The sequence below is a fragment of the Sphaerodactylus townsendi genome, linkage group LG10 (assembly GCF_021028975.2).
Source record: "Sphaerodactylus townsendi isolate TG3544 linkage group LG10, MPM_Stown_v2.3, whole genome shotgun sequence".
Classification (NCBI taxonomy): domain Eukaryota; kingdom Metazoa; phylum Chordata; class Lepidosauria; order Squamata; family Sphaerodactylidae; genus Sphaerodactylus; species Sphaerodactylus townsendi.
The window spans coordinates 25886900-25912431 of NC_059434.1; the positions used below are offsets into that span (position 1 = coordinate 25886900).

Below are 25532 nucleotides of genomic sequence, written 5' to 3' on the forward strand. Positions count from 1 at the left end.
TCAGGGGAGAAGAGAGCTTACTTTAGACCAGGAATGGCTAACTGATGGATCCTGGGCAGAGTCTGGCACCCGATGACCCGGTGATAATCACAGCGAGTTAAAAATACTGGCATTAATTTCACTTGTAAGACAAAGAAAAACAGTCAATGTTAAATTTCTCGTTTGGATTTTGTAAGGAATGTAAGTATACGTAATTATATTTTGCATGGCAATGCTTCAACACCAGAAATCTGTTACTGTGAATCCTTTACTGCTTGATGGAACCATTTCTGTTTGATAATCAACATATTGCTTGGTTTCATCAATTAAAAAAGCACCATTTGTTTTTAAGAAGGAATATATATATTCTGAGAATTGCACAGGGCAGACTTGTAGACACAGGAAAATTGCCTCACCCATCTTTTCCCAAACAGCATCATGAACTGGCACAGAAAGTTTCAAAAGTCTGTCCAAGCCATGTGGAATGCATTGCCAGGCAACCTGTGGAGCTGTTCCTCTGACAGTGGCCATTTGCCCTTGTGCAAGGAACCTTCCCCTTCCCCTGCAAGCTTGAAAAGACTTCTTGCATCAAGGCAAAATACCATCACCAGTTGAATATATCTATGGGAGCAAACCCAATGGATACAAAAATCATCACTGTACTTATTCATATTCCATCATGCTGTAATTAAAGTTGAGAAGTCTAATCCTTCAAGTTCAAGTGCTGTAAAAAATCTAGCTCTGTTTCTCCAGATTAAATGTAGGGTAGAATGAAATAGTGTGCAGTACTCTATTTCTTTTCTTTTTCTTTTTTTTTAAAAAGGATTATTATTATTATTTGCATAAGCTTTGGAGTTGCAATTTAAAGGGGTGATGGGCATAAGGTAAAAGTACTTTAAAGCTCTTTTTTTCCTGGACGATCATAGTTGAAAATCCCCTGCTGTGAAAAATTATGGATCCCAAAAGCATCCTTGAAGCATCAGTTTGCCGAAAGAAAATGGCTCAAGAGGAAAGAGTTAACTCTTGGGAAGTTTCCAAGTAAGGATAAAAGTACTGTGAGTTAAGAAAGGTGGTATGAGGGGAGGGGGATTAACATTTCCACCCATCTGCTTTTGTTCCTCTAAAATTACAGCTCCAGTAGCAGCATTTTGCAAAGTAGAGAAGAGAGATACCCTGAAAAGAAAATCACAGACTATACATAACTAGAATATCTGTCCTGTTATTCCTTTTCAAAAACATTTGAGAAATAAAAAAGCATTAACAGCTTACTGCAGATGGTTGCTTTTCCTAAGTGTAACATCCCTCTTTATTTTGAATAGTTTATTTGCGTGCAGATGGTGTAGACCCTCCCCCGGCAAATGAACACAACAAGGACTTGGATAAATAGATGGGGCCGCAGCCCAATTTATTAATTAACAAACATAACACTCAAGAAGCTGGGAGACAAACAGATCGCAACATCAGCAGGTCAGCACCATTGCTGACCTGACCATGCTGTCCCCAATCCCTATTGGGGCATTGGCAGGAAGCCGGGAGCCACCGGGGTAGATACCCTTGGTATCAACCCTTCCTGCTGGGGTGGCGGGCACCAGCTAAGCCTACCGGGCTTGGCTTTACCGCCCAGCTTCCCATACCCCCTGCGGCCCCTTCCTTAAGGGTACCAATTATGGAGGAAGACCGCCACCCGCCGGCTTGGCTTCCTCCTCACAGATGGTGTTGTGCAATTCCGCCAGTTGCCAATCCCACCGGGCTCGCGACAAAAGCATGCAAAGTATGCGCGACAATAAAACCATTTACAACATGTCAACCATTAACAATTGCAACTAGGGAGGGTGGGTGGGTCACATCACTCTTGAGCCTTGGCTAGCCAAGAAGGCCGAGGCTCGGGGCGTGGTGCTTATAAGCGCTCTGCTGTTCCCGCCTTTGCAGCTCAGGCCAATCATTGCAGCTCCCTGTAACGGCGCCCTCAGAGCTGGCTGCCCCATTCCTTTTGCCTCGTGCTGCTCACCTGTGCCGCAATGGCTGCCACTGGTGACTCGATGGCTGCTATTTGGTGGAATTTCTAGTAATGGCTTTGAAAGCTAATGCCAATTTTTATTGGTTAAGCTTGAACCTCTGAATATTTAGCCGCCTGAGAGTTTGTCTGCCAGTAGGATACTGACTTGATTCTGTAAGTTTTTGTTTTGACTTTATTATTGTGCTTTTTCAAGTTCTTTTCCTTTTTTCCCTCAATGCAACTATCCTAAAATGTCTGCTTCAAAAATTTATTTTAAATAAAAGAACCAGATACTTTAGTTCCCTTTGGCTTTTGGATTCTGGCAGATAGAAGGAGTTAGCGGTAGTTCATTTGCCACACAATCTGCTAATTTGTCTGCAGCAGTGGTATAGTGGTATAGTTAAGAGCAGGTGCATTCTAATCTGGAGGAACTGGATTTAATTCCCCGCTCTGCTGCCTGAACTGTGGAGGCTTATCTGGGAAATTCAGATTAGCCTGTGCATGCCAGCTGGGTGACCTTGGGCTAGTCACAGCTTTTAGGAGCTCTCTCAGCCCCACCCACCTCACAGGGTGTTTGTTGTGAGGGGAGAAGGGCAAGAAGATTGTAAGCCCCTTTGAGTCTCCTACAGGAGAGAAAGGGGAGATATAAATCCGAACTCCTCCTCCTCCTCCTCCTCCTCCTCCTCTTCTTCTTCTTCTTCTTCTTCTTCTTCTTCTTCTTCTTCTTCTTCTTCTTCTTCTTCTTCTTCTTCTTCTTCTAAGAAAAAATGTTGGATTTTGAAGGTAAAATCCATAAGATTAACAGAGCAGTATTTATTAATTGCAACGGGAGAAAATTGAGTGTGTATTTGTGTGTGGGTTAAGGGTTTTCAAGTTGCTTCCAACTCATGGTGACATGTTAATCAATGCAAAGCCCCCAAAGTTGTGAGTGACTCAGCAGAAATTGCAGACTGCCTGAAGCTAAACCAACAAGTGTGTGAACTCTGCATTTGGGGAGAGAAGAAAAGGGATGCCCAAAAGATGCGGCCTTTCATTGGAGATCTCAGCTTATGCTGTGCTTCTCTCTTCCATTTTATCCTTGTAACAACCATGCTGTGTGTGACCAGCCTCTGGTCACCCATCAAGCTCCCACTGTAGAATGAGGATTTGAACCTGAGTGTGCTAGATCTTAGTCTGACACTCTAACCACTACATAACACAAACAGGCTTTGTTGAAATAAACCCCAAATATTTTAAAATGTCAGAAGTCTTTGGTAGCCTCACCTCATAAGGAAGCAGTCCCTGTAACTGTTGCTTTCCAAGCATGTTGCCTCTTTGAAAACTGGAGACCAGGAAAACTATTTTCAATCATCTTCCCCATTGCTCCCTAACATCAAAGATTGGGTGCTGTCCTACACTGAATGGGGTAGTAGGATGATGGGTTCTACAACTTCAGATAGGAGCTGGGATGTCAGAGTCCTGAATGTTCCCTGTGACATAAAGTCCTCTGCATGTAGAAAGCTAGCATGTCCAGGAATGTCTGGCTGTCTTCAACCAGGGCCCGAACATTTTTGGCTTTGGCCCGGGCCTGATGGAACATTCTGTCAAATAAGTCTCAGGTGATGCGGGACCTGTCACAGTTCCACAGGGCTTGTATGGTGGAGCTGTTCCACCAGGCTTTTGGTTGAGAGCACCAGCAGTGTCCAACTTGGCTGGCTTCCCTTCCCTTCTTTCTTCCCTTTTCCTTCCCTTCTCCTTCCCTTCTCTTCCTCCCCCCCTTTCCTGTTGCTATTGAGGGTTTTCTTCTTTTATTGTTGATTATATTATTACTGTATGTTATTAATTCCATCCTTTAACAAGTTGTATTGGGGCTTCATGAGTTTGCACTTGATTGCTTTAAAGTTTTATGAATTGTATTGTTGATAGCTGCCCTGAGCCCTCATGGGGAAAGACAGCCTAGAAATCAAATTATAAATGAAAGAAATTAATAAAAATGTCACAGTGCAAGTTTACAGATGGAGCAATCCTAAATCTAATTATGGCTTTCTGAGTCCATAGCGGTCAGTGGTTCCAGTTTGCTTAGGATTGTGATGTGGAAAAATTCAGAATTCTACACCCTCATTCTGCATAATATGTACAATGTCTCTTTGAGAATTACAGAACAACTTATTCAACTTTTCCAGATCATATAACATTAAAATCTGCCAGTCACTTGAAGCCTTGTTATCTGTACAGATATATGTTATAGCTTTTGCATCAACTTACTGTGTTGGCATGCAGACCCATAGCAGTTTCTAAAATGTCCTACAAGTCATATTTTAGTATCATAGACAGTTCAGACTAAGATGGATGCCATCATAATTCTTGGACTTTGATACTAAGAAGGGTTTTCCTCAACATGTCTTCCCCCTCCCAATCAAGTATGCATAGCAGTAGACAATGCCTTCCTGGAAGGCTCAGCAGCCCAGATCTGGATAACAACAGCACAATCTTCAGTACACACATCTGTCCTCAATCCCACAAAGAACACACAAAAGCTCCACACCCAGATTGTCAGATCACCTGATTCCCTTTCTTCCTAACACTAATTTAATCTTAAACCTCCGGCCTGACTATCAGAGAACCACTCAATCTTCTGGAGTTCCATTGTTATGTCAGTCCGAACTCACCCTGACTTGGAATGACCCTGGCATTAATTTCATCAACGCAGTCCTGATCTCCTCAGGAGCTGAGAACTCTCATGCTTTGACCAAATCATCCCTTTTTCCATAGCATTGTTCCTGCCCAGGAATGGAACATTGCAAGAGGGCTATTCCTGTAACTAGATCTAACAAGCGAGAGCCCCTTGCCCTGGATCTGGTGCCAAAACCTTTGGTTTTTAGTTCTACTGTACTCTAAGTCATCCCTCGAAAACAGCACTGGCACTGGATTTCACTTCCTGGGATCTTGTAGATGAGTAAATATTGCCTCTCCTCTCCTATTGCCTCTCCTCTCCTATTCCTATCTATCTTTTACCTCTCTCTAAATCCTAGGCTGCTTGAAACTATGTATGCATGTGTTGCTGAATCACATGTGCATTTTTATTATTTTTGGCTCTTTAATAAAATTGTAAAACCTTCTTCTTAAATTCTGGTTTCGATTGGATTTCTAAGGGGAATGACCTCTATAAAATATAGGTGGAGAGGTCCTGATCTGGCCTTTCACATTGCAAGTTCTGTTCCTGCTCATTCCCCAAATTAAAAGGGAGCAAACCAGGTTAACTTCGGTAACAGCCACCAATATGATTGGATTGGTGATCAGCAATCTCTAGCCTTTGGGGCCTTTCATTGCAACCTGTGAATCAAGTATAAGCTAAATTCATATTAACTATTGCTATCAAATTGATTGAACTATCAACACATCCAAAATGATCTTTGTTAAATGTTACTGTTTCCTGAGTAAATACAGCTTTCCACTGGATACGTGTGTGTATTATACGTATATAAAACGAGACAGAGTCATTTCTCACTATTCCAAGCCACAGAGTCGACATTTATCAAGAAATAGATTCTGACTTCACCTGCTCAAGGTGAACCTTATTTAAGTACTCTTGATAGAGTATTTTAAGTATGTCCCCTTAAGTCATAGCAAAATTAGATCTGACATTTTGAGCACAAGGAAGGGTGTGTACTACATAGCAGCAGCTTTTATGATCATGAGGGGGCATTGCCTAAGTAAACCTTTCAAAATGGCAAAAGAACAATAAATCAGTGCTGGACCGGAGATGACATGAAAAGGAGCTGCTCTTGAAAATCTGAATTCTGCAGCAGATGATACTGTAAGTTTTACTCTGCGCAAGGTTGGACCATAATTTTTTTTGAACAAAATCCTTTTAGCCTATTAAAATGTCCTTAACTCACATGGCATGGGACATCTATTTGTGGCTCTTGCAAACACGTTAGAAAATAACCTTTGCGATGCAATCCTGTGCAGTTACAGCGTTCTAAGTCCACTGCAGGTAAGAAGTGATTATGCTAATAGTGATGGAGGATCCAAGGTTTTTGCTCATTAAAGGACGGTATGGTAGAGTCATATAAACCTTAGGCGTGTCATCACTGATACAGCAGCAGTTAATTTTTTAAAAGGTCATTGTCGGGAAGCCTGTTGTTATTACCAACCTGTTACTTTCAGTCTGTCGGCTCCAATGACGATCTCTTCTTCATTGGCAGAGAACAGCACCCTCCCATCTTCGCTTGAGCTCACTTCAAATCTTTTACATTGGGCTTCTACAGCATCAGCTCCTACAAGAGAACAAACAGAGGCTTAGGCTCAGACCGCAAAATCTCTGAGCATTTCCGTACCTGGATGGGGTCATTCCCAGTTTTTATTGAAGATCCTACCTGCATTGAAGGGCAGGTTTAGATTGCCTTCCAGCAGGGCTTTGGGGAGAGCTGTTGTATTTATTTCAAAATTTTACATGTCATTCAAACTCCCTAGAGACCTGCTCAAAGTGGCTCACAAACTACAACAACACAGCAAAATCCAATTGCATAAAAATGAGCCATTAAAGACAAGTCGTGGGCATTAATAGTCAGCATGGTGTAGTGGTTAGAGAGTTAGACTAGGATCCAGATGACCCAGTTTGAATCCCCATTCTGCTTTGAAATTTTGTGGGGCAATTTTGTGCCAGTTAGCCTCAAGTATCTCACAGGGATATAAAGGGAAAATGATTCTGTAAGCTTCCTTGGGGAGAAAACTGTAAGACAAAGACAAAGAAAATAGGAAGATAAAGATACCTAAATAAATAAAACAGCATAAAGAAGCACAAAAATGATATTCATAAGAGAGTTCTCAAGCTAGAAACAGACTATAAAAATAACTTAAATAGATTAAACCAGTGATGGCGAATCTATTGCATGGGTGCCAGAGGTGGCACTCAGAGCCCTCTCTGTGGGCACGCACAAACAGAGTTCATCATGTGGAAGGGAAATCACACACCCCACACACACACACCTAGGCTGGCCTGGGCCGCTGGGGTCGATTATTAGCATTAAACCGAAGACCTACTTTTGGGGAAGCAGTATAGGTAACCCTGTTAAGCGCTGTTAAACCCCACTGATTTTCATGCAAAGAACTAAAGCGTGATCCTTTACCTGGGAGTAAGCTTGGTTGCTGGCAATGTGGCTTGCTTCTGAGTAAACCCTCTTAGGGTCGTGATTCATCCGTTCCAAGAGTTGCATGGTTGCTTCAAAGCAAAGCCAACAACTACCACCCAGCTTACTCCTGAGTAATGCACGCCTCAGAGCCAACCATTTTTTCTAAACTAAAACCTCAGTATTCAGGTAAAAATTGCCATGTTGGCACTTTGCGATAAATAAGTGAGTTCTGGGTTGCAGTTTGAGCACTCGGCCTCGAAAAGGTTCGCCATCGCTGGGTTAAACCATTCAATTCAAAGCCTATGTAAAAAGAAGTGTCTTGGTCTGGAGGAAGATAAAGTAGGAGCCAGGAGGATATCAAGAGAGGGCATTTCAAAGGGAGTGGGAACAGCACTGAATGGGTTTGATTGCAGGAATCTGCTTTGTGAATGGTGGCCCTTTCATATAACACAAGAAGCCTTCTGTAGGAAGGCTTTTGCTGGAGTAGGACCCTTGCAAGAACCCAAGGAAGGTTTCTTGAAAGCACCCTGTTAGCAGGATGACCCACAGGAGGCATCTCAGTGTGATGAACCGTTGTGCACAATCCTTGTGTGCACATTGAATACTTGACACTTTTATTCTTAAAGGCCATTAAAGATGAATTCCTCAAGTAATTAATTTTTCCCTGAGAGAGAGAGCCCTATTGACATAGCTGGAGCTGTGCAAAACTAAGTGGTTCATGATTGCAATTTAACTGACTTCAACACTTGTTGACGTGTATGCAGTGACTCTAATCAAGAGCTGTTTGTGTCAGATCAATATAAAAGTTCCATTTGGGTCTTCTTTCTCTTAAGAGAAAAGAAGCAACTTTTCCATGGCAGAGAAGATTTACAAGCAATATGGAAGGTATATGTGTATGTGAGAGATAAGTGGTATGGTAGGGTGATAAAGCAGTTGGAGCACTGAACTAGGATTGGGGAAACCTAAGTTCAAAAGTTCACTCAAGAAGCTTCCAGGTTACCATAAGCCAATCAGTCTCTTTCACCCTAACCTACCTCTCAGGATTGTTGTGAAGGCAAACATTGAGAAGGGGATAGCATGGATAAAAAAGCAAGAGACAGATAACAGTTTGAAGGAAAATAATTGATCATATGAATGACAGTTGCAGCTTTTGATTTCAGTTTAATGCCCTTACTCAAGATATTATCCAGCTGGCTGGACTTTTTGATGGCTGCCTTATGACTCCCTGTTATGTACAAATTGTTTGTAGATGCAGGCTTGCTGCTATGTGATATGAGGAATGCTCCTTTCCCCAACCTCTTAAATGGAAACATCCCTATGTTCCCCCCACTTTTCATACAGTTAAACCTGATTCCAGACATGAATCTTCTTCAGAATTTTAGACACAGAGAATGAATGAGCCATAACTATTTCATTCTTGGTCATCTAGAAACTCCTTGTTATCCAAATTCACTATTTGGATCCTCATGCAGTAATATATCAATGTCCTAAGTAAATATCAGACCCATTTATCTAACAGAACATTCCGAGTATAGCCCAGCTCTTCTTCCATTGTTTAACAATTTAACATAAATCATTAAAGCACAATACGAAAATTGTATATTTTCTACCACAGAAATGTTTGTATGAGTTTTGTAAAATATTCACTGCATAATACCAACAGACTGCTATACGTAATTCAGCTTGGAACAAGAATTGTGCTGCTTCAAAATACTACTATATCCTGGAGACCATTTTGTTAGAAAATATTGCTATGTCTTAGAGATGCATCAATCATTAGGATATGGGAAAACTCCCCCCCCTCCCAAAAAACTGCTCTGATGAGTGATTTTTACAATCATTCTACATGTATTTCAATTTTACATCAACAAGAACAACAGATATCATTTTGTCATGCTGCCAAGCCGAGTTAATCAGACATATATGATGACACGGTCTAAAGAAACATTTCTGGAGAAAAATAAATAATTTTATAAAATGTTACACACCTTATATCACCTAAGTCAAAGTTCTTAAATTGTCAGGCTTCTGTGTCCACTGAAGTAAATGGACTTCAAAAGGTATAACTCATCTTAAGATTGTACTGTAATTATTGTTTAGTACAGTTGACCATCTAAGTACAACTCAGATTCCTGTCCATTTCAAATTCCTTTAACCAGTCTATGATCGTTTATGATTTTTTTTAAAAAAACATACTGTTATCCTGTCTTCTAGTGGTATATGTTTTATATGGCCACTCTGAACGTCAAAAATTGGGATATACAAATGGTGTCCCTGCTGGGATGCAGAAATCTTCAAGTTATACGGAAAATTTGATTTCTACCCCTCCCCCCCCAAAAAAAACCCCATTGTACTTTTTTAAAAAGTAAACAATGGAGAAATTGTTGGATAGAGCATGCAAACTGGAGAATTCTGAAGATAAACAATGACAGCTGAAAGATATGCTAAGAAATATCCTCCCATGAGGTAGCATGTAAAACCAATTAAATTAAAAAAACCCAATGAAATGAAAAAAATGACAAGGAACATGACCAATAGTGGAAGGGACATATACTGAGTAGAATGGATCAAACACTCTGCTTAGTGCCATAAATATGAAATAAGAGAAGCAAATCAGTATTTGTAAGGGGGACTGAGAATATGCACAGGTTTATAAACGTTGGCTGATTAAGCATGGCAAGGTTCCAGTGCCTTCAAAGAGAATTGGCCGGGGAGTTTTTGTTTCAGGGCACGTTTAGTATTATTACCCATCACCCTGTTTGCAGTGGGGCAGGCAGTACCCCATTTTTAAATTGCATCTGGGGGCAATTGATGTTTTGTGGGTTTTCTATTGCACATGCATGCTTTAATTTTTAATGTAATCTTTAATTTTTATCTTTAACCTTATCAATAGATTGACATATCAATATATCAATTTATTGATAGATCAGTATAGCAACATAAAAAGACGAATTATTAAAGTCTTGAATATGTCGTCTGTACACTTTGCCTGGACACAGATTGTCTTTAATGGCAGGAAGTGAGGGGGGGATAATGGCAGTGTGCAAACTGCAAAACCGCAAAAAGACAACATGAACTGCCATTTGCTAATTTCCACTGGTTCATGATATTCTGTCTCCCAACGTGCTGTAAACCCAAGCGTCAAGACCAACAGGCTTTTCCCACTATGGAATCACTGATTGCTTGTGTATAAAACTACAAGGCTGGAGATGTCCCAGTTTGTTGATCAAATGCAGGAGAAAATCAAGTGTTTGGATTGATCAACTATTATCATTTTTACATTTTTTTAGTGTTAGTATCAAGTTATCAATCTATTCATATGGTTATTTAAATGTTTTAAAGGCTTTTGTGAAACAGCTGCATGTAATCTTTAGTGAATTGTATATAAGGCAGGCACCTGTTGAACTGCAGTGCCCTCTTGTTTTTTTTACTGAATTTTAGTGATTTAGTGATTTTTACTGATTCCCCATCCTACTGTAGACTTATATTTTGTCTTGTTAAATTTCTCCCTTCCCCCTCCCCACACACACAAAGTGTGGGGAAGATCAGTGGACTGCAGTGCAAAATGGAAGTAAGAAACTGCCTCTTCTCCCAGCAAAATCCCACTTAAAAACATTATCCTAGAACATAGCCTAGAATTCAAATATCTAAAGGACTGTCTCCTCCAATATGTCTCCATTTGCACTATATTGTCTTTTTGCCGCTACCTACTGGTAGTTCTCCAACTCAAGGCCTAGCATCAACCAGACCTATTCCTGTACAATTGTAGCTCCCACTCTGTGGAATGGACTTCTTGAGAAGGTGAAGAGAGCACTATCATTAAAATGCAAGACTATTCTATTTACAAGGCTTATAATGGGGTGTAGACTGCAGGCATCTTGGGGAGGGGTAGCTGGAGATGTATTCTCTTTTGATTTTAAATGTGAACGCTTTAACTGTGATGCATAAACCAACTTGAGCCACAAGGAAAAAAGGGACAAATATATTTAAATAGATAATGAATAAGAATAAATTAACAACTTAAAATTGTCTTTGTATTTATTTGTTGGTTGATCAACTGAAGGAAAACATGAACACACGGGAACCCCTTATTAGTAAGAACCACAAGGGAAAAAAACATACAGATCTTCAGACAGCACTCTTTTCAATAATCAAAACAGATTGAATGCAATGAGAAATACAGAGTTTGGAGGGAGAAGGGAAGGTGGAAAAATAACTTTTAGACATGATGGAGAAGAAAATAAAGTTGAGGATGCTTGCAACCCATCACAAGTGATATTTACGACCCAATTTTGATCTGCATTCCCTCAGACGTTTTAAAAACTAGCAGAAGCAACAGCGAAAATGAAAAGTAGTACGAAGATTCCTACTATAAAAGATGACATTGCAATGACTCTTTCCTAGGCATGCAATCTAGATGTAGATTCTTTCCTCCTTGGGGAAGTGGGGGAAACAAGGCAATTCTAAGGGAAGTTTGGATGGCACTAAAGCCCATGATGATCTTTTTCAGTTGGATGGATTAAACAGATTTACAATCCAATCCAGATCTGGTGGGTGGGGACAGTAATGCTCCAGCGGGGCCCTGCCCTCTCCATTGGGATTCCCACAGTGTGGAATGCCCAAAAAGTTAAAAAGCCCCATCAAGAATCCCCCATAAAGGCAAACAGAGATATGCCACAAAATCATGGTCTATCTCCAAGGCTGGCTCCATTGATGTATGGGGGCTGGATGGGCAGTGGAAGTCAACTAAGGATGACCCCCCACCCCGGCCCGACCCTGGAATGCTTCCAGTCATAGTGGTGCAGCTTTTTGCATCAGTGGGCCTGGGAATGGGTGAAGCTTCTGGGTTGGGTACCGCAGACCAGTGTGGTGACTGGCATGTAAGTTGCCTTTCCCTTGGCTCATTTGCCCCTTGCACTAGTGGGTTGGGCAGGTATGCTGGAACGGGGTGTGCTGGCTCCAGATTCACCCCCTACTGGATTGTGCTGTTAAGAAACTTGTCAACTTTGGACACAGGGATTGGGAGCACTGCAACAGTGTTCTCAACCTCCCAGATTAAAGTTTATATATCAATCTACACTGTACAGATAGACTGGGGTCAGGTAGTTTTCCCTAAACCTGGCTTAGGAATATTAAACATAATCATTTTATTTCATTCTTAGAATTTTCCAGTTGAACATTCATTTATCTACCGAGATAAAGGCTCATGGGTCTCCACCTTTTGATATAACTGTTAATCCTCAAATTAATTATTTTGCAAGTGTGTCACAGTGCTAAGATACCTTTTGAATTGATTGTTAAGATGTCTGTCCATTAACATGTGCTGATTGCAAGCATGGATGAAAACAAAGGCATTTATTGTCATTTACTTTATACCCAATATAATATGCTACTCTCTGTGTTAAGTCCATAGCCTTCCCCATTTTAAAGCAGAAATCCATGAGTGATGATAGGCTATTATCTGCATACAGAATCAGTTCCTCAGATTGCACTTAAAATCTTCATGACATTATTCATTCAAATTGATATTTCCGAGGACTAACGAGAAGAGAGGAAGCAGTACATTCTCAATTAATATACGGACACGAACACCGCAAATGCCCTAAGTGCCTGCTAATAGTATTTCAATAAAAGGATATTGTTCCTCTAATTTTTGTTCAATTCCATGAATCCATCCCCCTTTACAGTCACATAACTCTTTTTTTGCCATCAAGCACTTGTTGACTTATGGCGACCTTGTACGGTTTTCAAGGAAAGACACATTCAGGGGTGGTTGGCCTTTGCAACCGTTAAATTCCTTGGTGGCTATCCTTTCAAATACTGACCAGGTCTAGCACTGCTTAGCTTCTGAGAGCAGGTCAGGGCACATAATGCTTAGTGAACCCTAATAACATGGACAAACAGGTGCTCAATAATGTGCCAGAGGCTCTAGTGGTGAGACCAAGCAGCTTTCTCCATACAGAAGTAATAACTTCTCAAAGCAGTGCTCAAAAAGAACTGATCATTTACAGGTTTTTGCATCCCTATTTTTCTATCTAAGATATAACTGATTGGGACACATATTAGAGCCTTTTTGATGGTGGTGCCAAGATAATGATTCGCCATTCTCTAATGTGATACTAAAATATATCACATTAGATATTTTCTAATATAAGTTACAGAATTTAATTACAACTTACAGTGGGCTTTTCCAGAGATTCCTGAATTAAAGAAAAGTGCATCCAGGTATCTCTTTAAAAATCTCCCAGTGTCTGTACTTGGAGGACCCAGGGGCTCCTTAAGACAACCATTAGTAGAAGTGCATTCCCATGGAACTTAAAACAAATCTTCCTTCATTCCTGCTGTCTCTGCAGATAGTGGAGAATAAATGGGTTTATAAAGAAGTTTGAAACCCACCATGAACAGCTCATGAGAAGTCCAATAGACAGCTTTAATTTAATGAGGAGTGTGGGAGAAGGTTTTGATTGCAATATTCAATGTAATAGGATTATTCAACCATCTTTATATAGGAAGTGATGTCATATCAAGATAGGATTAAGATAATTTAGCAGGACACAGATTGGATTTGGTGTAATATACTGCTGGGGAATTGATCTAGTGGTGCAGGAACTTTTAAAGTTTACTCCCTTGTAAAGGGCATATCATTATTTGACAGAATTCAGACCTACTGTTTCCTCTTTCCTTTGCAGACCCACTAAGATGGTCCATTCCAGACTTGTGACGGATCCTGAAGGGTTCTTGTCAATCTTTGGGGATTTTCCCACCATTAGCGCTGATGGTTCCGTCAAGGTGCTGTCCACTGTTTGGAATAGGGAGATTGCCTGGTCTGTTTACTCCTAAGCACCCTCTCCCTCTGGACAGAGACAAGCAGTCTCCCTTGTTCACTGGGGAGCAGGTGGGGATGAACTGGGAGAGGCGACCACTAGAGAGTTTCCAGTGGAAAACATGGAGCAAGACTGATCAAACATGGCCTATTGCCCATATTAGTGCTTGACTGTGATGCCAGCGAAAATGCAGTATTTCTCAGCTACTGTTGTTATTTGCACATTGTCATCCAGCTCAGATGTTTTGTGTTGTCTGAGAATTTTACATCATAGCCTGAGGATTTGGACTTCTAACAGCTGTGATCAATTTGCCCCTCACTTTGGAAACAACATATCCCAGATCTGTTCTAGATTAAATTCCAGCATGGATACATTTTCAGATGATGTACTCTTGGCATCTCCTTGTCCAGTTTATACAGATACTTTTCAGTTTGTGGATCCCAAGGATGTGGATAAAATCTTTGGAGAGATGAGACCTACTACCTGTGTACTTGACTCTTGACCCTCCCAGCTGAGGGAACTGGCTGAGTGGATAAGGAGAATGGAAAATGCTTCCGTGAAAGAGGGAGTTGTGCAACCTGTGCTCAAGAAGGCAGATCTTTTTTTTAAAAAAAACTTGTCCTACTGTGTTGTTGAAATTCTGGCCAGTCTCCAATCTTCCATTCTTCAGCAAGGTTCTAGAGCAGCTCCAGAAGTTCTTGAAAGAAACTGATTTTTCTGGACAAATTTCAATCAGGATTCAGGTCAGGACTTGGAACACATATTGCTTTGGTAACATTGGATAATGACCTCCACCAAGAATTAAACAGGAGGAATGTCACACTACTAGTTTTTCTAGATCTCTCAGTGGTTTTTGATACTATCAACCACAGTAACCAACTGAGCAGCCATTCAACGGACAAAACAGCATCATGTTATGATGGTTCAAGGGGGGTTGGTATCAGCAGACAAAGTTGAGGGATTCCTGCACTGCCTCATGACCATTGGCTTGTGGGGTGCCAGAGGGATTAATCTTATCCACCATGCTATTTAATAGTTATATATTTATATGAAACTACAGCGAGTGGCCATCAGGAGGTATGGGCTGTAGTGTTATCAATATGCAAATGATACCTTACTTAACTTACCTGGATAACAAAGATCCAAGGATAGCTTTTACTCTTGCAAGAAGTACACATTTACCTTCTGCTGTTTTAGAGGGGAAATATCAAAAGATACCTTATGCTGCAAGGTTATGTTCTTACTCTCTGAATTCTATAGAAACTATAGAACATATGTTATTAAAATGTTCTCTTTATGAGGAGGCAAGGGGAAAATGCCTGTCACATCTGTTACATAAAATGACATATTGTTCTGATAAAGTTTGTTGTGAAAAACTATTATAAGATAAGAAGGAGAATATTACTAAACGGGTAGCAAATTTCTGTTTATTCATTATGAAAAAGAAAGAAATGATCTGAATATGGCATCCCCCTTAGCTACTTTTGTTTTGTTTAGTATTTTTGTGCTGTTTGGTATGTTTACAGTGTATAATGATATATAGATGGATAGTGCTGGAGTACTGGAGAGAGATCTGCATTTCTTGTTTTGTTGTAGATATTTTTGCTAAATTGGAGATTTGTATTATATTTGGTCATTGACCACCCGGTGTGGCGCCCTTCCTGCTGGGGTGTCAGACTCGATCGCAGAGGCCTCCAAGGCCTCCTCTTATGGAGGCCCCCCAACTGTGGGGAGGTTCAGCGCACAGGCTCGTCCTCCCCATAAAGATGCGCTCCTCTGCCAAACCCGCCCAAGGCTGCAACAAATTGAGTGCCAAGAAAGCTCTATCCAAATAGGGAGGGAGGGAGGGTCAGTTTTTTTCCAGGCATCGAAGAAGGCTGGAGAAATTGCCTGCTGCCTAATATATAGGGAATGTGCTCCTCCCCTTGCGCTCATGCGTCACTCGCAAACAGGCCGGGTAAGGCTCAGCTGCCCGATAAGTCACAGGGCATGCATTCTCAACTGCTCAGGAACTCACCAAGTGCCCTGCCCCCTGTCGCAATTACGGTCTAGTTTACTTTAGAGCCATTATTTGTTGGTCTTGACCATTAAAGGCCTGTGTTATTTGGGACCAACACACCTGAAGGACTGCCTAATCCCTTAAGAACTGCCTGGCTATTATGGTCATCTTTAAAGGCCCTTCTTTGGGTGCCCCTGTTTTCTGAGATTCGATGAGTGGCAACCCATGAGAGGGCCTTCGGTGGACAACTGTGTATGCACTCATTGCCCCTTCCCCATGCTGTAAGTTATAACTTAACATGCAATCCTCAGGCCACATTCCTGGGAATGAACACTATCGAAAAATCCTAAGCAGGGTTCTCAGTAGACCTCTTTTAGTTGTGGAAACGTTATTATCGTGCATAGGCCAAAGGAAATGAAACATACTGTGAATGCAATAGCTTCTTTCTTGATCATAATTTAAGTTTCTATGAAATATAGTATCATTTCAGTGCCAAAAGAAGAAAGCCTTTCAAAGTCTATCACTGCTTTGGAGATACAAAAAAGCAGCGAAACAAAATATGTTTTAATAAAGGGCTAACCCTTGACAGGCTCTAAACATAGTGTTTAAAATTATAAAGCCAAATCTCTCTCCTAGGATGCAGGACTGAGGTTAGTATTGATGAAGCTTCAGGTATGAGTGGCCACCAGGGGGCTGTGCAATATTTCAGTAGATTCAACAGTGATATGAAACCATCTGAGAAAATTCAGAGATTGATTGTGAGACTTTAAATTATTTGTTTAACACACTGAAACCCCCCAAACACTAAAGAAGGGAAGAAATTTGAATCTAGAAGGAAAGAGGTACTTAAAAAGCACAACCAACATAAAACAATCCCAGAATTTAGTATAACAAAATATTGTATTTAATACAACAAAATATATCTAGTCTACAATATTATTTACACAAATATATGTAAATTATATGTTTACAGGTAAATCACCATGTTTGATCGATTTCAAATCAAGTAATAAAGTCTACTCAGAACTGTATTCAGGTCTACTCAATGGGGCTTACTCTCAGGAAAATGTTCTAATGATTGCACCAAACATCACCTTGAAGGAAGGTATTAAATTGCAGCACCATCTAAGATAACATAATCACAGTGTTTTTAATGGAGACATTGCAATGTTGTATCAAATATTAGACATTTTAGAATAACAGATGGCATAATTGTAACAATGAATAACTACATTATAAGTGCTTATTTCCTTCTCTCTCTCTCTCTCTCTCTCTCTCTCTCCCTCTCTGTATGTATGTGTGTGTGTGTGTGTGTGTGTGTGTGTGTGTGTGTATGTATGTATGTATGTATGTATGTATGTATGTATGTATGTATGTATGTATATATATATATATACAGACAGACAGACAGACAGACAGACAGACAGACAGACAGACAGCTATACTAGAGCCAAATTTAGGGAGGGATTCCTGAAAATTCCCAAATTCCCATCGGTTTATGGGGTTTTTTTTGGGGGGGGGGGGTCAGGAAACTGAAAAAGTTGCTTTATAATCTATGGTGAATCTTTGCAGAGCTCTGATGGGGACTCTGATGGGGCATCAAATTTGCCACGTAACTGCTGGTTATGTTCCTTAGAAGAATCCTCGAGTTTGGTAAATATTGGATTAGGGGCCCTCCAAAAGGGATCCCATCCATCCTCCATTGGAAACAATTAGAATTAGATGGTTCTGGTTGGTTTTTTGGGCTGTGTGACCATGGTCTGGTGGATCTTGTTCCTAACGTTTCGCCTGCATTTGTGGCTGGCATCTTCAGAGGTGTATCACAGAGGCCCCTTCCGCACATGCAAAAGAATGCATTTTCAAGCCACTTTCACAACTGTTTGCAAGTGGATTTTGCCATTCCGCACAGCTTCAAAGAGCACTGAAAGCAGTTTGAAAGTGCATTATTCTGCATGTGCGGAAGGAGCCAGACAAAAGACCACGGCCACACAACCTGGAAACCCACCAGAACCAGTTGAATCCAGCCATAAAAGCCTTTGACAATTAGAATTAGGTTTTCCAGTAACAGTAACTGAAGATATGATAATTGAAATACAAAATCCTGAAGGCAGAAAAAGGCGCCTGGAGCTAGAATTTGTACTGGCTCATAATGTGTCAAGATCATAGATCATTGATACACATACGTTCATTGGAAAAAAACACTGGAAAGGTTTATTTGGAAAGGAATTACGGTACAACTGTATACGTAATCACAGCACAGTAATTTTCAGCATTTATCAGTACACATAGATAGTAGCCTTGTTTGCATGTTACAGCAAACATTTATATATCCTCCATGAATGTGCAGTGCATCTGCTTGTAGGAAAGAGAATATGAATTCACTTGGATAAATACTGAGTTTAAATCACACTTTCAGCTGTACCTGTGTGGAATGCAACATGCAAAATGTGTACAGTGTAAACAGATTGTATGCCTTCAGTGTAACTTGTGAACAGGGCTTTAGCATGCAAACAGTCACAGTGAAGCACAAACAGTCTATGTACTGTGTTTGTTTGATTTTTCTTCATATGTGCATTTTCATTTTACATCAAGGCACACAGAGCTGAACATGTGATTTAAACCCCACATTTATCCAGTTATCATTTGTAAAGTGAATGCATATTAGATATTTCTTAAAATCAGGTATATGCTTGTGTAGGCAGGTTATACATGCAAATAGGGCTTAAGTGCTCCATGTTGCAACTGATATGCAGGACTGGATTTGAATGGTACACAATATATTTGTGTTTGACAACAATGCCAGCAAGTAACATGATTTGTTCTTCAGTTTAATCCACTCCCCTTCAGTTTTGTTTAATTTTTCCTCCTTGTATAACTTATTTTTAATTTCTATAAGCTGGCTAATGTTAGTTAGAGCACAATTCTATTGGGGGGTGAATTGAGTAGCGGAGGCAGCACGGGGTTGCATTGACACATTTGCCCCCTCTGCTGGCGCAAGCTCCAATCGGAGACCATTAATACCACTGTTTTCAAAACAACTGCTTTCAAAACAACAGATTTTCTCAGGTCTATTCCTGGATCAGAAGTCTGTTATTTAGATATATATTCAAAGTATGGAATGTGGCGCTTACAATAACAGGTATGTGATTAAGAAAGAGGAAACCCAAGCAAGAATTCTGAATGACTCAGGAAGAATTCCTACTTTGCTCAGAAGAACCTTACACAGCAAAGGCAGCTTTGCCAAGTACATGGATCCACATGAGAGCATCTTGTGAAGGCACAGAAAATGCCCTATTGAATTCCAAATACACTGAGTATATGCTGCATTTCCTGCATACATTCTTGATCTGACTTCCATTCACTACACTTAGCTTCCTCCCACCCCAGGCTTTAGTAGATGCCAGTCTTATCTTCACCTTTGCTGCTGAGTCATCCAACGAAGTGCCACAGAAGATGCACAAAGCTTTCTCTAGAAGGAGATTTGGTTAAAAGAGGAAAAAGAAAGAAAGAAAGAAAGAAAGAAAAGAAAGAAAAGAAAGAAAGAACTCTCTCTCTCTCTCTCCCTCTCTGTATGTGTGTGTGTGTGTGTGTGTGTGTGTGTGTGTGTGTGTGTATGTATGTATGTATGTATGTATGTATGTATGTATGTATGTATACAGACAGACAGACAGACAGACAGACAGCTATACTAGAGCCAAATTTAGGGAGGGATTCCTGAAAATTCCCAAATTCCCATCGGTTTATGGGGTTTTTTTTGGGGGGGGGGGTCAGGAAACTGAAAAAGTTGCTTTATAATCTATGGTGAATCTTTGCAGAGCTCTGATGGGGACTCTGATGGGGCATCAAACGGCTACGTAACGCCTGGTTATGTTCCTGTAGGCTAAATCCTCTGTTTTGCAACATTGGATTAGGGGTCTTCCAAAGCTGGACCCCATCCATCCCTCCATTGGAAACAATTAGAATTAGACAATCGGGTTGGTTTTTTTTTGGGCTGTGTGACCATGGTCTGGTGGATCTTGTTCCTAACGCTTTTCTGCCTTCCGCATTTGTACTGGGTGATCTCTTCAGAGGTGTGTATCGGCTAGAGGCCCCTTCCGCACATGCAAAAGAAATTCCATTTTCAAGCTTCACTTTCACAACTGTTTGCAAGTGGATTCTGCCATTCCGCACAGCTTCAAAAGAGCACCCTCGAAGCAGCTCTGAAAAGTGCATTATTCTGCATGTCTTGGAATGGAGCGCGAACATCAGGTATCACGCCACACGCAAACCCTGGAAACCCACCATTGGTGGTTCAGTTGAATCCAGCCATAAAAGCCTTCTTTATTTTAATTAGAATTAGGTTTTCCAGTAACAGTAACTGAAGATATGATAATTGAAATACATAAACTTTAGAGGCGGCGCCTCTTGAGCTAGAATTTGTATTCGGTTCATAATGTGTCAAGATCTGGCGATCTACTGATAATAATACATGCTGTTCATTGAAAAAAACACGCAGTTGAAAAGGTTGTATTTTGAAAGGAAATCACGGTTTTAACTGTATCACGTGAATCACAGCTCAGTAATTTTCAAAGCACATATCAGTACACATAGATAGTAGCCTCGCTCTTGCATGTTGCCAGCAAACATTTATATATCCTCCACGAATGTGCAGCGCATCTGCTCTTTGTAGGAGAGAATATGAATTCACTTCGATAAATACTCGAGTTTCTAAATCACACTTTCTAGCCGTACCTGCGTGGAAATGCAACATGCAAAATGTGTACAGTGTAAACAGATTGTATGCCTTCAGTGTAACTTGTGAACAGGGCTTTAGCATGCAAACAGTCACAGTGAAGCACAAACAGTCTATGTACTGTGTTTGTTTGATTTTTCTTCATATATTGCATTTTCTTACATTTTACATCAAGGCACACAGAGCCGGAACATGGGATTTAAACCCTTCACATTTATCCCAGTTATCATTTTGCAAGTGAATGCATATTAGATATTTCTTAAAACCGTGTATATGCATGTGTAAGCAGGTTGCAAGCATGCAAATAGGGCCAGGGTGCTCCAGCGTTGCAACTGATATGCAGGACTGGATTTTGAATGGTACACAATATATTTCAGGTTTCTGGAACAATGCCAGCAAGTAACATGATTTGTTCTTCAGTTTAATCCACTCCCCTTCAGTTTTGTTTAATTTTTCCTCCTTGTATAACTTATTTTTAATTTCTATAAGCTGGCTAATGTTAGTTAGAGCACAATTCTATTGGGGGGTGAATTGAGTAGCGGAGGCAGCACGGGGTTGCATTGACGCATTTGCCCCTTGCTGGCTAGCAAGCTCCAATCGGAGACCACATTAATACCACTGGTTTTCAAGCCAACTGCTTCTAAAACAACAGATTTTTCGGTGGTTCATTCCTTGGATCAGAAGTCTGTTATTTAGATATATATTCAAAGTATGGAATGTGGCGCTTACAATAACAGGTATGTGATTAAGAAAGAGGAAACCCAAGCAAGAATTCTGAATGACTCAGGAAGAATTCCTACTTTGCTCAGAATAAACCCTACATAAAGCAAGCAGAAGCCATGGGCACATCGGATCCACATGAGTATTATCTTGTAAAGTGTAATGGTGGAAAATTCCCTATTGAATCTAAAATCACACCTCGAGTATATGCTGCATTTCCTGCATACATTCTTGATCTGACTTCCATTCACTACACTTAGCTTCCTCCCACCCCAGGCTTTAGTAGATGCCAGTCTTATCTTCACAACTGCTTAGTCATCAACAGTGCCACAGAAATGCACAAAGCTTTCTCTAGAGAATTTGGTTAAGAGGAAAAAAAGAAAGAAAGAAAGAAAGAAAGAAAGAAAGAAAGAAAGAAAGAAACTGAAGTACTCTCTCAAATAAAATAATCTAATTTTGATACATTAGCGAGTGATACATTTATTTATTTTTTTTGCTGATCCCTCAATTATGCGGCACCAGGTAGCAAAGAAAGTGCTGAGAGGAAAAAGGAGAAATTATAAGATTAGCAATCAATATGTGTATCTACACAGAGATACTTTTTAAAAACTGAATTTTCTGAACACAGGTTTAAAATTGATCATACTGAAGACAAACTTTTAAAGATGCTAATATACAGACAAATGCTCATAGCAAAAGACACACAGGCTGAGATCCTGTAAGACAGACAGGTTTACATGTTAGAGAAGGTCCTGCATCATAGTTGTGAATTGCAGGTTCTCTTCAGTTCCCCCACACACGAAGAAGGATTTTCAGCCTTTTTTCTGTGCCATTTTCTTGCCATTCAAACGATCAAGGATTTTATTTAGTGAATAAGTAGCATACTCCAGCCTGTTTCAGGTTGGAAAAATGGTGGCAGGGAAGAGACTGAAGCTCCTTTTCCATGCATGCAGGAACTGAGGGGAACTAATAATTCATATCCGATTGTTATGCAGGATATAGTTGCAGAGTGGTGTGAACCTTTGAGCATTCAGGATGTTATGGACTGCTAATTTCCATCTGGCCTGCCAGCATGGCTTCAACCGGCCATGCTGGCAGGGGAACTGAAATGGGAACTTGTAGTCCATAATGATCCTGGATGCCAAAGGTTCGCCACCACTGATATAGGGTAAGGACACTGGACCCTACATAGGTATTCCATAATGTGTAAATCAGTGAAGCTGTAAATATTGGGGAACAGTGCTGCAGCTAGTTCTAGATCAGTCATAATAGAATAAAAGTTTGGATCTGGTTTAGTAGCCCTGTTAGATTTGTATGGATATATCAGATATACCAACTGGTGGCTTTCACTTGTGGTAGGATGGCCAAACTTTTTTAAAAACTAAGTTGTAAACACTCATATTGGTCCACACAAAAGCAAGAATAAAATCTATATAATATCTTCCCTTGGAACAAACCAAAGGGGGCTATTTTTGTTGGGCCTAATAAAGTTACTATATGTATATAAACAGGTTTGGGTGGCAGGTAAAAAAGGTAAAGTTTCCCCTTCAATCGTATCCGACCCTGGGGTACCACTGCAAGCAGTGATTTCATAGGCAAGCCACTTTTGTGGGTTAGTTTGCCATTGCTTTCCCCAGCTATTCTTTACCCCCTAGCTATGAGCTAGGTACTCATTTACCGACCAAGAATGGATGGATGGCTGAGTTGACCATGACCCTGCTGCCAGGATATCTGACCCACAGGGGGCTCAAACTCCTGACTGTGTGAGTGGCAGTGCAAGCACTTAACCACTACGCCACGTGGCTCCTCTTGGTGGCAGAGACCATATAAAATGTTCTGTAACTCTACATGCTATCTAGTGGCCAGAGACACATCACACGCAAAAAGGAACATCCATGCTTCGGAGTTCCTGGGCCTTGAAAGAGGCCGATCCCGGCTGGCTCAGCCCCTTTTATGGGCTGCCTAGCCCTTGTCACGTGCCGGTACCCGGCCATGTGACAGGTATCAGGCCGGCCAGCAGGGAGGAGGCATTCCACTCCTTCCTCCCCCACCACAATGGTGCCACCAGGGCTGAAGCCTGGGGTGCGTTATATGTCAGGTTAAATGTGATCCAGTTCCTAATGCAGCCTGAGAATAAGGAAGAAACCTCTATTCTGTCATCCCAAGTGTGAAGCGCCAGCTTAGATTTTATACCCATAAAGGGATCTGCTGACAAAGTTATAAAGCTCCTCTTCAAGCCTGGAGGGAATATTGGGAATTCAGATAAGGTAATAACAAGTTTTAAAAAATCGAGGGGGTCACACATGCAGCTGGCTTGGAGAATTAGAACACTTAAACATCAGACATTAATATTGTCAGTGAAGCCTGTAGTGAGCCCAAAATATTCCAAGTGCAATAACAGTGCATATGACTCAAGAAAGGTGAAGGATGAGGTCACATGAGGTCAAAGGGATACAGCAATGGAGTAAGCAGGTGTCCGAGCATCTAGGGAGCAAATCATTCAAAGTAATCTGTGGGGAAAAGGACTGGAGATAAGTGATGGAGTGCTCAGAACTGGGACGTTCTGAGCACTCCAGGGTATTCCTTGGCAGACCAAAGTTAATTTGGAGTCAGTACCTGGCCCATAGAGGTCGCCCCAGATGGTTTATTTCCAGACATGGAAAATGTGGAAGGGCAAAGGATTCTAAAGGAGAGGAAGAAGAAGGCTCATGATCCTGGAGATGTTTCCAAATGAGGATCGATGGGGATGTATCTGATTAGGGAAGCAGAGTGTTTTTCAAGATGGTCTCCGGTACCTCACCAAGCTAGGGATTTCAGCGGGAAATTCATCTGATCTAAAATAGATCAGTCTAAACAGAGTAACTGTTAATGGGAAATGATAATGTAGGCATGTGACTGATAGCCTCCAGTTCCACCCTCCAGACATCCCTGGAAATAGGTCAAAAATAAGTGGTATCAACCAGTGAGAAGCCGTGGAACCCCTGGGGGATGGGGAGGTGAGAATTAAATACAGGGAAAATCTATCATCACCTGAAACAGGGCTTGGGGAAACAAGAGAGGAACGGGAAAAAACTACTGAGAGGTTATGTAGGTAGTTTGGCTTCACTCATTAAAGAAGAACAACTCAGATATATAGACACATAGGGCTCTGGGGCTGGTAAAAGGAAAGTAATAGCAGGTATCCTTTATTACCTCAGGAAATGGTCGATTTGGGACTTGTGAAGAAACTGGGGGAAACGAACCTTATGTCAATAGGGTGAAATTCTTGGGTTTAAGGAGGAGTTCCAAATGAAATAGTCCTTTCTCTCTTTCTGACAGACGCACCATGTCAGTTCACTTAAGAGTGAGCGTGTAAAACTGTGAGTATTTTAAAGAAGAACTCTGCTGTCCCTTGCTGTACTAACCAAATCATAATGCAATGAGCCCTTTCAAAGAAGAAGCTTGTTCCTGACATTGTTAAAAAAGGTGTTGATGTGAATCACTCTGGGAGAAGGGGAAGGGAATGTAGTAAAAATCACCTCAAGATTCCTTTTCTATCTCTCCATTTCTCCAAATTAGAGTCCACCACTCTTAACCACCAGACCACCCTGGCTCCTCTCAGAGGTTTACTGCCCCTGATTATGGTGGTTTCCCTCATTCACCATGGCTAGTAATCATTGGCCCCTTCTGCACGCGCAAAAAAATGCATTTTCAAACCACTTCCACAACTGTTTGCAAGTGGATTTTGCCATTCCGCACAGTTTCAAAGAGCACTGAAAGCAGTTTGAAAGTGCATTATTCTGCATGTGCGGAATGAGCCATTGATAGATCTATCTTCCATGCCTAATCCTCCTCTAAAGCTACCCATATGAGTGACCAGCATGATGTCTACTGCAAATGAATTCCGCTTGAGTAAAGAAGTACCTTTACAGGCCATGAAACTACTGTCGTCAACTTCAGTGAGGACCTCTGAATTCTGATATTGTGGGAGTGGCAGAAAAAGTTCTCCCAAACCACTTTTTTTTCATCTCATGCATAGTTTTATAAGCTTCTGTCATGCCCTGGCTGGTTTGTCTCTTTCTTACCCCTTTGTGTGAAAGCACCAGCTTAATGTGCCCTGGAACACCAACGCTTTCTCAAAAGTTCCAATAGCAAAAAAATAAATAAATCCTTAATTTGAAATCTTCAA

At 40.9% G+C, this 25532-nt stretch overlaps 1 protein-coding gene across 1 annotated transcript in view; it reads right to left on the minus strand.

The window, feature by feature from the left end:
- Window positions 1-25532, minus strand: part of SGCZ (sarcoglycan zeta) — a 704005-nt gene that overhangs the window by 60288 nt on the left and 618185 nt on the right. The window contains exon 5 of the mRNA XM_048510247.1: window positions 6112-6234. Coding sequence (XP_048366204.1) covers window positions 6112-6234 — 123 coding nt within the window. The remainder of the gene's footprint in view (window positions 1-6111; window positions 6235-25532) is intronic.